The sequence below is a fragment of the Psittacula echo genome (genome assembly GCF_963264785.1).
Source record: "Psittacula echo genome assembly, chromosome: 1".
In the NCBI taxonomy this organism is placed as follows: domain Eukaryota; kingdom Metazoa; phylum Chordata; class Aves; order Psittaciformes; family Psittacidae; genus Psittacula; species Psittacula echo.
The window spans coordinates 54586950-54600936 of NC_137735.1; the positions used below are offsets into that span (position 1 = coordinate 54586950).

At 42.5% G+C, this 13987-nt stretch overlaps 1 protein-coding gene across 4 annotated transcripts in view; it reads right to left on the reverse strand.

Moving 5' to 3' along the window:
• PPP3CA (protein phosphatase 3 catalytic subunit alpha) overlaps positions 1 to 13628 on the reverse strand; it is a gene marked incomplete at its 3' end in the record, with an annotated part of 187019 nt that extends 173391 nt beyond the window's left edge. For all 4 annotated transcript variants that reach the window (XM_080628623.1, XM_080628620.1, XM_080628621.1 and 1 more), the window contains exon 1: positions 13471 to 13628. In XM_080628623.1, the coding sequence (XP_080484749.1) occupies positions 13471 to 13528 (58 nt within the window). In that variant the 5' untranslated portion in view covers positions 13529 to 13628. The remainder of the gene's footprint in view (positions 1 to 13470) is intronic.
• Between the last annotated feature and the right edge of the window lie 359 nt (positions 13629 to 13987).

Below are 13987 nucleotides of genomic sequence, written 5' to 3' on the forward strand. Positions count from 1 at the left end.
TCTAGTAATTGGAAAATGGACCTTTCTGATGGTCATGTCAGAAACATTGGTAATAGCTATGAAAGATTTATGCAAAAGCCTGTTTCCATTTTTCTTACAGTTGCCCAAAGCGAAGTACTGTGGGCATACTGCCTGTCCCTGTTTTCAGAGTACACCAAACTCAGAAGCTGTACATGTTCAGGAGATTCTGAAATTCGTCAGGAATGATCTGTGCAGTGTTTTGCCAGCAACACTATCAGCTACATGTGGATGTGTCAACTAAAAAATACATTATGTCCCAATGCAACACATCTTGCTATTCCAAAATACTTTCTGGTGGAGCCTCATCATCACACAAAGCATTCTTCCTGTAGAATACCTCATTCACAGACACAACCTTTCATTTTTCGAGAGGGATGTCTGTATTTCATGTTTGGTCAAATGTGAAATGCTAAACAGTGTTTTAATTATCCATTTAAAAGCATTCAATAAAAGATGATCACAGAATAACTGAGGCTGGTAGGAACCTCTGGAGGTCATCTGGTCCAAAACCCATGCTCAAGCAGGGCCATCTAAAGCCAGCTGCCCAGAGTCACAGCCTGACAGCTTTTGAATGTCTCCAAGGATGGAGGCTCCACAACCTCCCTGGGAAATCTGTGCCAGGTTTTGAAAAAAAAAAACAGAAAATTACTTACTGTAAGAGCTGTCAATGTGCCCATTACCTCTTGCCCTGTCTCTGGGGACTACTGAGAAGAGCCTAGATCCCCTTTTTCAATTCCTGCCACCAGGTATTTATACACATGGATAAGATCATCCTAATGAGATGGATGAGATCGCCCAACTGAATGGCACCAGCTCTCTCAGCCTCTCTACATATGAAAGTCCTATAGTTATCTTTGTGACCCTGCACTGGACTTACTCCAGTACATCTACGTCTTGTTCGCTCTGGGGAGCCCAGAACTGAACCCAGCACTCCAGGTGTGGCCTCACTAGTGCCTAGGGGAAGGATCATATCCCTTGTCCTGCTGTCAACACTTCTTCTAGTGCAGTTCAGGATACCATTGGCAAATTCTCTAAGATGACGTATGAAAACCTGTCTCCTGTGACTTTCATTAATACATGGGGAAAGGGGGGGGGGGGAAGCATTCTAAGGTGGGGAGAAGTGTCTAACACACATTCAGAAGCCATAGCAACTGGATTACAACAGAAAAGATATCTGCCGAGTAATTTTCTGACTGGCAATACTTCTAAGATTAGCCTAGGTTATACAAACAACATCCTACAGTGAAGTATTGTCTTTCACAATAGGATACAAGATGTGAGGTTAATGCTGTACAAAAAAAATCACATGCATTTAAGACTTTCATTAATGATAGTGCTATCCCTCATCTTCTACGTGGTAGACAGTATTACATGAGGCAGGTGTCACCTGAGATTCAGAGTTGCAGGGAAGCAGCAGTACCTTGTTAAAAAGGATAAAAGTGCTACTCCCTAATGTGTAAGTTCTTTAGACGTATAAATTACCTTTCATTTACATTTAGATTTCACACAGAAACTGCGAGATGTGGAGCAACTGCAGAGAGTCCAGCAAAAAGCCACTAAGATGATTTAAGGCACTGTGGCATCTTTCCTCTGAGGAAAGGCTATGATAGCTGGGGCTGGACCAGGTGACCTCCAGATATCCCTTACAGCCTCAACCATCCTGTGCTTCTGTGAAGCTATCAGAGCTCATACTTTTAAGTTGTAAGTGATTGAAGATGGGTACTTTGGCACATCATTCAGAAAAATTAAGGATACAGTATTTCTCCAGTGATATGGTGAGCATAACATCAAATAAGAAAGAAAAAAACCCATACCTGCTAAAGCAGTCAACAGCCCAGAAGCTAAAACTAATCTCTCAAGTAAAATGAAGGCAGTTTTTTTCCCTTTTTGTACTACAAATAAGGGGTTTTTTTAAAAAAGCTCACTCCTCCTTTCCTCCCTGTACCAAAAGTAACTCCATCTCAGTAAGCATCTTGAAGTCGCTTTCCTCTCCACATTGCTGATAACGTAAGGACAACCAGCTTAGAAGCTGATACAGTGAACAGAAACCATAAGCACCTTATCTCAGGCAACTTCTCTTAAAGATGCAGAAACATCATTCACTGATATTCTAAACAAAACTTAGGGTTATACACACAGAGCATGTGATAAAGTAAAATTTTCACCAACTGCCTTTGCCAGTTCTCTGCTTGCTGACAGAGCCAAGCTCCCTAGGAGCTGCTGCACAGATACCTCTAAGGTATTCACCTGAGCCAGTACAGGCAAAGTACTCCCAAAACAGTTCTCTGCTTTTGATTTCTAGACTAGATAGGATTCCCTAAGTAACACACTACTGAACTGAAAACACATACTGCGTCTGCTGTGCTCTTTGCTTCCTCTTCCCAAACTTCCCAGCTGTGCACCCAACATACCTTGTTATGCCATTAGCCTCCCCTCTAGTAATCACAGACACCACCACTTGTGTGACACAGCACAGCAGGTCTCTCATGGAAGAAAATAATGCTCCCACGCAGATCTGGTATGTACATCTTTAGTACTGCTGGCGTGATTTTAATATTAAGACTGACTCTATTACACCAGGAAAATGAGTTAAACAGATTTTATTTAAAGCAATCCAGATATGTTCATTACTGAAGAAAACTCACTTGTAAGGGGACAGAAAAAATATTTATAAGTGATAAAGGCTCCACTTGTTTTTCCAATGATAAAAAATAGCCATATATATATATATATATACATGGAAAACATTTTAGACTACACTTCTGAAGACACAGCAACAGGAGAACAAACTATTTCTTGGGAAACCAGACACCTACAAATAGACAAGTCCCTTTTTGCTTGCTAAGTAAGAGCACTGCAAAGCAGAAGTGCACTTAGTATGGTGTTACAATAAGAACTAATGCTGCCCTGTCCTAAGCTGCCTAAGATAAGATGTAACAAAGCAGTTTAAACTGAACAGAAATCACGCACTGGAAAGGAAGGCCAAAACTGGAGGTTCTGGGGTGACTACTTGATTCACAGTTTACTCAAGTTAACAAAAAGACTCCAACTCCTGTAGATTTCAGCGGGTTATGAAACAGGTCCTGCAGAGGCAAATGTTCCAAGTCACAAACAGCAACGCTGTATTTTGATACCCAATTGCCACTACTGCTTATGAAGAAGTCCCTGGTGTAAAATAGAGAACAAATACAATAATCTTGCTTTCTCATTTTAAAAATGGCATGAAAGGAACAATAAAAGAAAGTTATTGAAGAGAACTAGATTGTTCCCAGCTGTTACCATAAAATACTACAGCTGTTCGTGTCATTGCAGCTAATGACCAGTTGCACTTTTTCAAAGATTGTAACACAGTATGACCATTGTAATCTACATCAAATCAGAACTTGGCCAGCATCATAGAAAAAAAGACTAAAAAAAAGTTTAAATTCTGATTGATTTTTCTTTTTAATTTCTGTTCATGGGTTGAGTTTTGTGTTTGAGGGGATAGGAAGGGATTTTGTATGAATGGTTCTGCATTCAAACTGTCAATTATGTTAAACTGCTTTAAAAATGATGGAAAATAAAAGGCATTAAATTATTAAAATTCTCTCACAGTAAGAAAAGCAAAATTCAGCCAAGAAACTCCAAATCTCTTGTTGAAGTGTGCTAAGTAGAACTATGTCAAGTCCAAAGTGGATGGTAAAACATCTTTTCTGTGGAGCCAACAATAGGGTGGGCTTCCCCATCTAGAAACTTTTAATTGTTTTGTTAACTGCACCGTATGTGAACCAAATCAGATTGTTTATAAGGATTCAAATATACAAATGCAAAGTAGAGGTTAAAATAAGAAAAAAACCCCACACAACACGTATATAGATGCAGAAAGAATTTTCAGAAACAACACTCTCTACTGGAGCTTTACTCCTTGACAGATAGAGAAGCAGCAAGGGGAAAGCATGTATTTGTATATAAAATCTTCAGAGAACTTGAAACATACTATTTCATGTCATTCCTACAGATAATATATGAGTATATGTTCCTCTTTAGCCATGTGCCTGTCCATCTAAAATAACCCATATACAGCTATAGACCAGAAAGAAGCCACAAGTTCCTGTACTGCCTAGTTACCAAGGAAATAACTGATTTATTAAGAAAACTAGCACTCATTTTACCAGTTTCTCCCCTTCAGAACAGAAAAACACTTCCAAAAGAATTCCAAACACTTCAGAAAGACTAATACACCTAACCATACACAGCATACATCCATTTTGATAGGAACCAATCTGGGAGTTGATACCAAGTAACATAACCACAGTAAAAGAACAATAAAAATGAAGCATCCTTATCCAAGGAAAGAGATAAACAGTTGTTAAACATGTACATATAATCAAACACAGCAATGGAAAACGTGGTAGAAGAGAAACCTCTTTTTCTCACCTTGGGCCATTTATCTAGGCTGCAAAGGATTTCTTTCCAAATGATGGTTACTTTAAAACATGAGTAACTCGGGAACTTTAGTTTATGTAGCCACACAATTACTGAGCTGTCACTACCAGCAAGCTACAGAAAAAATTAAAATCCTACAACCTACCTTCAAAGGCACTCACAAAAGCTTAAATCAAAAATTAAAATCTAATCACACACAAAATGAGCCCCAAAACCTCTAGTTTGGATTCTCTTAATTAAACCTATTGAACAATGCCCAGAGTGAGAGTTAAAGACTGTCTGCAGCATCACATCTGCTTAAGCCATTATTAACACATGTTATTTTCACCATTCCAATCAGAAGTTCAAAGTGCACTTCCTTTCTTACGGCAACATTGTGCAGGCTTGATATTTTTGTATAATAAGCAAGTATCAGAGCCAACATTATAACAGAATTTGCTCCATAGTGGGCTAGCTATACTTTTTTTGCTCCATTCCATCAGTTCCACATTGTGCAAGAGTCAGGATGATCCAAGGAAAGTATTTTGGCTAATACAAATCTGATGCAATGCGTAAGCTGTATACCTCCAGAAGATGGGATGGAAAAAAAAAACATGCTGTAGAATATTGGCATTGGTATACCAATACCCATCTCCATCAACACATGTTTAATCCCATTACAGCACTTCTCCCTAGAACACATCAGGCTTCAATTACTTTATTATGCCTATCTGAAAAATGGAAAAATAGCTATTATATTAGAAGACTTCATGCAACCATATTTTATTGTCCTTTTCCTTTCTTTACCACCAAGATTTTGTACAATCTCTATACAGACTAGGTTCTGTCCCTTTTATTCTTAGAGTTTAAGGTGGCGATTTTGAAGTTCACTCATCTGTGGTGAACTTCAGGGTTTTTTCCAAGTATTAACAGCTTCATCAAATCTCACCTTGAGTTGCCAACTAACTTCTGTGTCTGGTTGCAAAGACTGAGGGCTTATACCACCTCTCTTCTCAAGTTAAGCAAAACACACCACTGCCTCTGCTAGCTCTCAGAGCTGTTTGTAAGTTACATGAGTTAAAACTAACAGGCACACTGTGAGCTTTCAAACATTACTGCTAAGCAACCTGCAAGCAGCAGCTGAACTGCAAAATAGAGACATCCCTCTGTGACAATTGGGTAGAGCTTGAGCAGTACAATGACAGCGGAGCTATTTGCTGAAAAGAAAGCTACAGAGTCAGCAGCTGACTACAGAATTACAACAGAAGTGTGAGGAAGAAGCACAATATACTTCCCCTATTCTCACATGCTTCCCCAGGAACCTACAGATGCACCACAGGAAAGACACAGTGTACAGCAAATCTCACGTTCGATACGCACAGCCAAATCTCAACTACCAGGCAGCACTTATGTTTGCTGGACATACTATGCAATAAGTATGAGAGCAGTAAGTAAAAAAAGCTTGCAGAAATGTGGGAAAGGAATAGACAGGAAAAGGAAAAGACATATTGAAACACAAGAGGGAGAAAGTATTAAATAAAACAATTCACCTAAAGCAAAAGGAAGCTGCAACAGAAGTTCAGTTCAGTACAGCACAGCTTTATTTTTAAGTAGAAAAGCATTTGAGTGGTAGACAATCCTCAAATTAAATGTTTTCAAAAGTTGTACGAAGTACATCCCAAAATGAAAGAATGCCATCTACAGCTTAAGCACATGCAATCTGAGATACCCAGGAATTAACTTCCAACTAAAAACACCATTTTTGACCTCTGGTGCCTTTCCACTCTGCTCCTTCTCCTCTCCAGCTCCAAATGTACACAGTATTAGTTGAAAACTAGTTGGAGATTGTGTTGGCACCATAATTCAGTCTCAAATAAGACAGTCATGCTCTCCTCGTAGTGTTGCCATACCAACATTAACATGCCTAACCTCGCTTATAAATATAGACATCATAGTCAGTTTAAAACGCACGTAAGTGCCTGTCAATGAGGTACTACTCTGGAGGTGTTATTTCAACAGTAGCAGCTTTCTGGTGGAGGAGTAAGCAGGGTAGGAATAAGTAGTTCGGATTTTCATCTTCAAAAGTAAAAATTGCCATCATAGCACTTATTGTGTTCCTGTTTCTCCACAATGATCTTCTATCTCTTCCTTCATTCAGTAATTAAAGAAGAACAACAAGAACGTACCTGGGGTACAGCCTCCAACAATCACACATCTGAATCTGCAACCTGAGTAGCAGATTGTGCAACAAGCCGCGGACTTAGGTGCACAAGGCTGCACATAGCTATAATGTTCAAACTGGGACAGTACTTTCTGCCATTACTGAGTAGCCATAAAATAATGTTTGCTGGAGGAAAGTCAAGGTAAATGACTGATTATCAGAACAGGAAGTGATTTAACTGTTTGGCTGAAGAACCATTACACAATTATAACTTGCATTTGACTCGTGAAACCACATACAAAAGATTGTAAGAAAGCACCTTTTCATGAAGATGATTTGAAGTGGCTTTTACTTCAGAAACTTGTGGCTTCTTTTATGGCACACTTGAGAAAAGTGTTAAGAAGTATCTTTGTACTTTAGAATACTCTTAAGGAAACACTTTTCTCCCCATTCTTTGAAGCTACCAAGAGGGAAATACCCTCCGCTACATGCTGCTCCAACATTACTGGCAAGCCTTGGACAAATGAATATTCACATTTAAACGGAGGATGAAATTCAAATTACAGTCCTGTTTTTGTACTTTGAGTGGGGAGCACTCAGCAAAACAGAAGAAACTTTAAAAAGTTTGGAATATCCAGGCTCCACTAGTATTGACACTACCCAAGATGACTTTTGACATAAAATCCCTTTAGAAATACCAGACAAGAAGGAATGTGATGAGTTCTGCAAGTCATGGAACTACCAAAAAAAATAATTTAAAATATCAAGTTATGTAATCAAAGGTAAATATATTTTGCATTCAATCTTCCTGCCACGACTTGCACAGAAAAAGCAAGCTTAACCATGCAACATCTATCATCTCTAAGTAGGATGCATGCAATGGAAGTAAATACCATTCAATTTGGGAATAGACAGCAGAGAGGAAACAACTGTTCTCTACAACATCTCCCTATAGAAAATTACCTCAACTGACTTGTATTTTCCAGTTAAGTGCTGATAACATCCAGCATGAACTCCTCTTTCAAGTTGCTCGCCACCACCAGTGGTATCGAAAGCACCAGCCCTTTAGCTAGGCTCAGCTAAAAGGAACAGGTAACAGAAGATGGCTTTAGCCAATGTGGAATTCAGAAGTAAACAAAAGTTTTTTAACACACAAACAAGGTAACTTTATCCCTCACCTTATATCAGCCCTGCAACTTAGCAAGCCATTCTCATACTATAGCATGAGAAAAGCCTCCAACCTACTCAGTGCAGCAAGAACTACCTAAGAAAGGTGTCCTTTAGCACAAGCAAGACTTTTCCCCTATGCCTATGCAGCAAAGGACTCATTTTGCTAAAGGGCTTATTTACAAAATTATTGTAATGACTAAGAGGCTGAGTTCACAAATCAAAATAAATCACCAGCTTTATTACACAAGCGTAACTGTCAAGCACTGCACTTTGGTTTTGTTTCAGTTTCTCATTACTGCATTCACAATCCTTTACAAGTGTTATACGCCCATCACACATATATACAGCTCTATGCAGTATACAACACAGAGTGCAATATCCAGGCAGCACCCAGCTGACAGATTCCACTGGTCTTACAAGTATTAACTTAGTTGTGACCATGAGAACAAAGTGATTACCTAGAAGAAAATAACAAGCCAAACTCATTTTCTTTCTTAAGTAACAATAAATCCTATGCAAGCATATTCAGTTGTTTTCTGTTCTCAGATGTATCTCACATGGTTTACTTTATGATGATATCAGGGTATCTGCAATTACAGAGTTACCAAGGCTAAGGTAGGGGAACACCCATCCCTTCAAATGAAGGTAAAAGTGGATGAAGGCAAGCAGATAACCCCCAGCTGTACCAGTGCCACCTTTCTGACATAGCTCAAGGTGGATTCTCTAGTTAGTAAACTCCTTAAATCCAGGTGAAGGCTTCCTCAGAGCAAGTGAGTACATTCCTGAATAATACAAGGATAAAGTCATTAAAAGAAAAATGGAGTCAGCTTTCCTATGCCAATAGGAACAGCTACAAAGCAGCTCTTTCCCCTCATGAGGATCAGGCAGATACTGAATCTTCAGCACCCTCAAAAGAGGGGCAAACAACCATTTACTATCGTTAGACAGCTATAAAGATCCAAGTAACATTGGTCCTTATGTATTTCCTAATACTCAAACTTACACCAAAACATACACCAAATACACCAATGCTACTGACATTCAGGTCATCACCCAATAGCTCAAAAAAAAAAACACTGAAGGGCAGCCCAGCACTTGCAGGATACATCTATGCTGGGAAAACTGCACTTGATTCACAGAGACAGAGGCAGGCGCTGCAATACACCAATGCTGGACTCCAGCCTGGAGCACAAGCTGTTGGCAAGTACAGACAAGCCTCCCTGGACTAATGGAAACTCTAAACTTCATTGCTGTCAATAATGGGAATTAGCAATTTTACCTTTCACAAATCTGAAATTAACACTGATGTCTAACATATTGATCACGAGCTGGCATTCACATTATGTTACAAAAAACCAACAACCTGAACATTAGAAGACCATTAAAAATGACACGGTTTGAAAATCAGAGACCGCAGAGATGGTATCCAGGTTTTTGGGGTGTTGTTAACTGTTGATATAATTCTGTACACCTCCACACGCAACACACAGGAGAAAAGGAGATTGCCAACACCAAGGTTCGCAAGCCATGTCAGCAGCCCACTGATACAGCTGAAATGGGAGGACTTCATTAAAGCATCACTTTCCTTCAAAGAAAAATAATAATAATGAAAAAAACCCCAACCCAACAACAAAGCACTCAGAAGCACATAACCATCTGACCTGCCAGAGAATTTAATCAATCTTTGATCTTTGTACACAGCCAACAGTAAGATTTCCAAGAAATACTGACTTTACTTCTTTGCATGACTGCTCCAGTCTACTTTCTAAGTTTTTATTTAGGTTTACTTTGCTTTAGAGCAGTATTTCTAGAAGGCAGTAATGCAACACTGAATATTTTGAGGAGGTCAAGTAACATGATACACAGCTTTTCTCTCCTGGTCTGTGGGGTTCAAATCTTGCTAATGTCAGTAGTGACCAAAAGCTGTTGACATCAGACAGCTGTTATGTGACCCACGAGGAATGAGCAAGTATCCTTAGTCCAGTTTTTCCTGGACAGGTATTTCTACCTTCCCAAGAGCAAACAAGCCCACACTCAGGCTGGCAAGTTTCAGGAGTTACAAGCAGCATAGATAAGGAGTAGCTTCCTCAGTCTTGAAGGAGAACAGGAACTTAAAGACCGATCCGTCCAGGTGAAGGCTGCATCATACCTCTAACAAAAAAAGCAAGACATTTCAACTTGTAAGTAAGTCAAGTCAGTATTTGCTGCAATAGTACATTGCCCTGAGCCTTGATCCTGCAAAATGCTGAATGTACCTGAATGTACTGGTTGCAGTATTTGCAGTCAACAGACCAAAGTGTTGCTCCTCTACAGGACCACAAAATCCAGAGAGTAAAGTTCAATTCTCCAATTTGCATCATAACATACATACCATCTTAAGGAGAGCAGAAACCAAAAACGTACTTCTCACACTGTAACTGCATCCTCTGGGTTCACATACTTTTCCTTTAGTTCAACAGAACATAGTTTTGTCAACTTTAACAAGAGATAATGGGCTTCTGAAAACTTAACATCACACAGAGACTTGAATTTCTTCTTTACACTGCTCATTGCAGAACAGTGTCAGATCCAAAAACTTCACTCCAGCTGACAAATGTAGCTGTGCACAGGCTGCATGACAGAGGTGGGAGAAGACCAGGACCTTACAAGCATTAGAGCTCCTAAGCCTTTTTTCCTTTCTCCAAAAAAGCATGTTTTACTTTTGATTCCAATCAGTTTAAGCACAGTTCAGAGAATTCAACAAGCAAAGCAAGTGCGAGATGAAGTTCTCGCCTATGGAAAAAGCCCACTTCTCAGTACACTGGAATGTTTTTTAAGTATGAGAAGACAAAATAAGCCCACAGCAAACCCCGAAGAGGCAGCTCTGAGCCACAAGTAACTGCACGAAGCTGCTGGAACCATAACCTCCCCAAACCCACCCCACCATTACGTAATTGTGCTGAGCCAGGATTTTCACCAGACAGCCCAGAACTGTTGTTAGGAGACATCTCCTGTCATGCACCAGCAAACTGAATGGTTTTGCAAAAAAAGGCCAACCAAACACAATAAAAACAAGCAAAAAAACCCCCACGGTCACCACAAAACACATGAGAGTTTAATCCAGAGCCTACATCCATATGCTAGAAGCATTTCCTTTCCAAGTAAGGCTTTATATGACATTCTAACTTGCAAAAAAAAAAAAAAAAAAAAAAAAAAAAAGGTTGTTTTAACAGGTTATTTCTTACCAACGTCACAATATCTGCTCTTCCTCTCTAAAATACCAATGCTCTCCAACTCTTTGGACAGGTGCTTACATGGTGCCTTATTATTTTTTTAATTATTCCTTATTCATTTAACATCGCAAACCTGCTTGGATATTCATCTCAAGAAGGTACAAGTCACATCCTATAGGAAAGGAACAACAAAGTAATCATCTCCTGTCACTATTATTATTATCGCTATTTGTTTTCTTACTCAATCTCATTAATCTATACCAAGGCAGTGTGAAGAGCCTATGATACAGCAAAGAATAAGCCTATTATGAATCAGTTTACTGTGTACTACTCTCTTCAGATGCTATTTTAAGACCTTAAAAGGGTTTCAATATTTAATAAAGACTGGACTAGTTAAACACATCTTTAGGTCTACAGTGAAACACTGACCTTATGAGACAACGGTTAGCAGGGGGAAGAAGGGGGACACCTAAGCAGCAAGTTGTGTTCCGTTCTTTTCATTCAATACTTTAACTCGGTTTAACAAAGCTGACGTCTGGTTTAGTTGCATTATAAAAATTGCCTAACTATACAGACTGCTAAGTTTTCTTAGAAATAGTGCTTTTAGATGTTTGACACCTCACACGTGTAAAAAAATAAATAAATAAAAAGCAAAGAGCAATTACTGACAAAACACATGAAGATACACTGAAGCCATTGAGGGCTTTGTAAACATCAGAGAGAGAATTCCTGTTGACAACAAACACCGACTTAAGCCAAAGTTCTGCCACAGCAGGCACAGGACATTTGGTCATGTGTTAGGACCAGGGCAGACTTTAAAAAAAAAAAATAAAAAAAACCAGAAAAAAACCCCAAAAGTTAGGCATCCCATAATGCCAAAGAAGTCTTCCCAATAGGATGGTCATTTGTTTTTTCTACAGAGGACAAGCATCAGCTAAACATAGCTGTTTCAGGCTTCCAAAGCCTACTCTTGGTGTGATATAACAGATCAAGTACTTCAACAAGCAGCAAATATTCCAGATATTAGAAGGCAAAGGTGAATTCCCAACTCACTTTTAAAAAATTATTGTAATTACATTTCTCATAACATCTGAAGATCTACGATTTCACTGGGGGAGGGGGGGGGGAAGCAGGGAATTAAGTAAGATTGGAAAAGGCATAAGGAAGTGTAAATACAAATAAAAAAATATAAATAACAGGCCTTTCCAAAAAATATTTACCTAGAGTGTTTAGTTTTGGTGCACACTATGTAAATACACAAGTATACGTATTCCAAGGCCATTTCAATTTCCAGCCTCCCGAGTTCTGGAAAGATGCATACTGCATCTAGGATTTATGCTTTCCACCATAACACTCTGCCGTGGTGTATGGGTTATAACCTAACTGATGAAATATATTGTATCCAAGTGTATCCATCTATGTTGCCAGCGTTGAAGGGAAAAAAAGAGGGGGGTGGGGTTGGAACAACAAATCGCTAAATACTCGAGCACTTCATACGCACGGAGAAATGCACATGTGCAACTGAAATCGGGCACTACCCCGGTAACTAAGCCCTTAGCCTGCACTGCAGGGCACAACGTGTTATTAATCCAAACTGTAATTTGTTTATATGGCCGAGGCTCCCAGCACACGCATACCCTGAAACTAAGCAAGCACCACGGAGCCGGTACGTGCCGAGCACCCCACGCAGAGCCGCACGCACACGCGGGTGCACGGCCACGGTCCGCCTGCCGGATAACTTCACATCCACGCAGGCCGGGCCGCCAGAGAGAGACGGCGATGGAGAGGGGAGGAGGAAGCAGCCTTCGCCACCTCCCACAGCGCCCACGGCACCCCCCGCCCGGCATCCCTGCCTTGGGTGCCGAGGGGGGGCCCTGCAAGGAGCGAGGGGGGAGTGGGGGCGAGAGGGGGGTGGTCGGGCAGCCGGTTCCTCCGCACTGGGAGGGTGTGTGGAGAGCGGAGCCCCGGCTGTCGGCGCGGGGATGTTTCCAGGCATCCTTGCTGCATGCAGGGAGCCGAGCGGCAGTGACAAGCGGCAGCGCAGCCTGCGGGGGGAGGGGGGCGGGGGGGGCTCCGGGGAGCGCAGTCCGGAGGAGGAGGAGGAAGAATGGGGGATGCCCAGAGGAGCAGGCGGGCTGGAGGGAGGGGGCCGAGCCCTGCCCCCCTCTCCCCCAGGCGCTGGGGCGGGTGAGGAAGCTGGGGCTCCCCCTCTCTCTCACGCCAGCCGTGTGCAGCGCCTTCAAGGCGGAGGGGGAGGCGGCGGGGGGAAGAAGGGGGGGAAATGCTGCAATATAGCGCCGGGAGGGCAGGCGAGAGAAGCCGCAAACCCTCTACCGGGGCCCGGCGCAAGCCCCCGGGCCGAGCCAACCTCTCCCAGCGGCCGTGTCGCCGGCAGCCCCGCGGTGTTCGCCCGGGGCGGGGAAGGGGGAGCGCGGACGCGATCCCAGCCGGGGGCACGGCAGGACGACCCGGCAAAAAGGGTGGCGGGGGCGCAGCACCCACCTTTCACCACCCTGTCCGTCGTCGATAACTTGGGATCAACGGCCTTATGCTCCGACATGTCCGGCGGCCGGGGAGGCGGCGGGGCTCTCCCCGCTCGGGCAGGGCAGGCACGGGCTCAGGCGGCGGCCGCCGCCGCTGGGGTCAGGGCTCCGGCTCCTCCGCTGCGGCCGAAGTTGCCGCGTCCCGCCGCCGTTCGCTGACTTGGCTTGGCTCGGCTCGGCTCTGCCGCGCGGTGCCTTCCTCCTTCGTCTTCCTCCACCCCCGTCCTCCTCCTCCTCCTCCAGTTAATTATTGCTCGCTTTCAATCACGCCTCCGGGTTGTTTAGGACGGCTCGGTCTTCCCCCCCCCCCGGCCAAAGACCCCGGCGACAACACCCGCGGCTGGCGAGTGGCTGTCAGGCAGCCCCGGCAGGAAAAGCCGCGAGTGGACGCCGGCAGCAGGAACAGCCAGGTTGCACACGCAGCGGCCAGCCCTGCGCTTGCTTCCTTCCTCCGCGGCGCTCCTCCGACTCCTCCC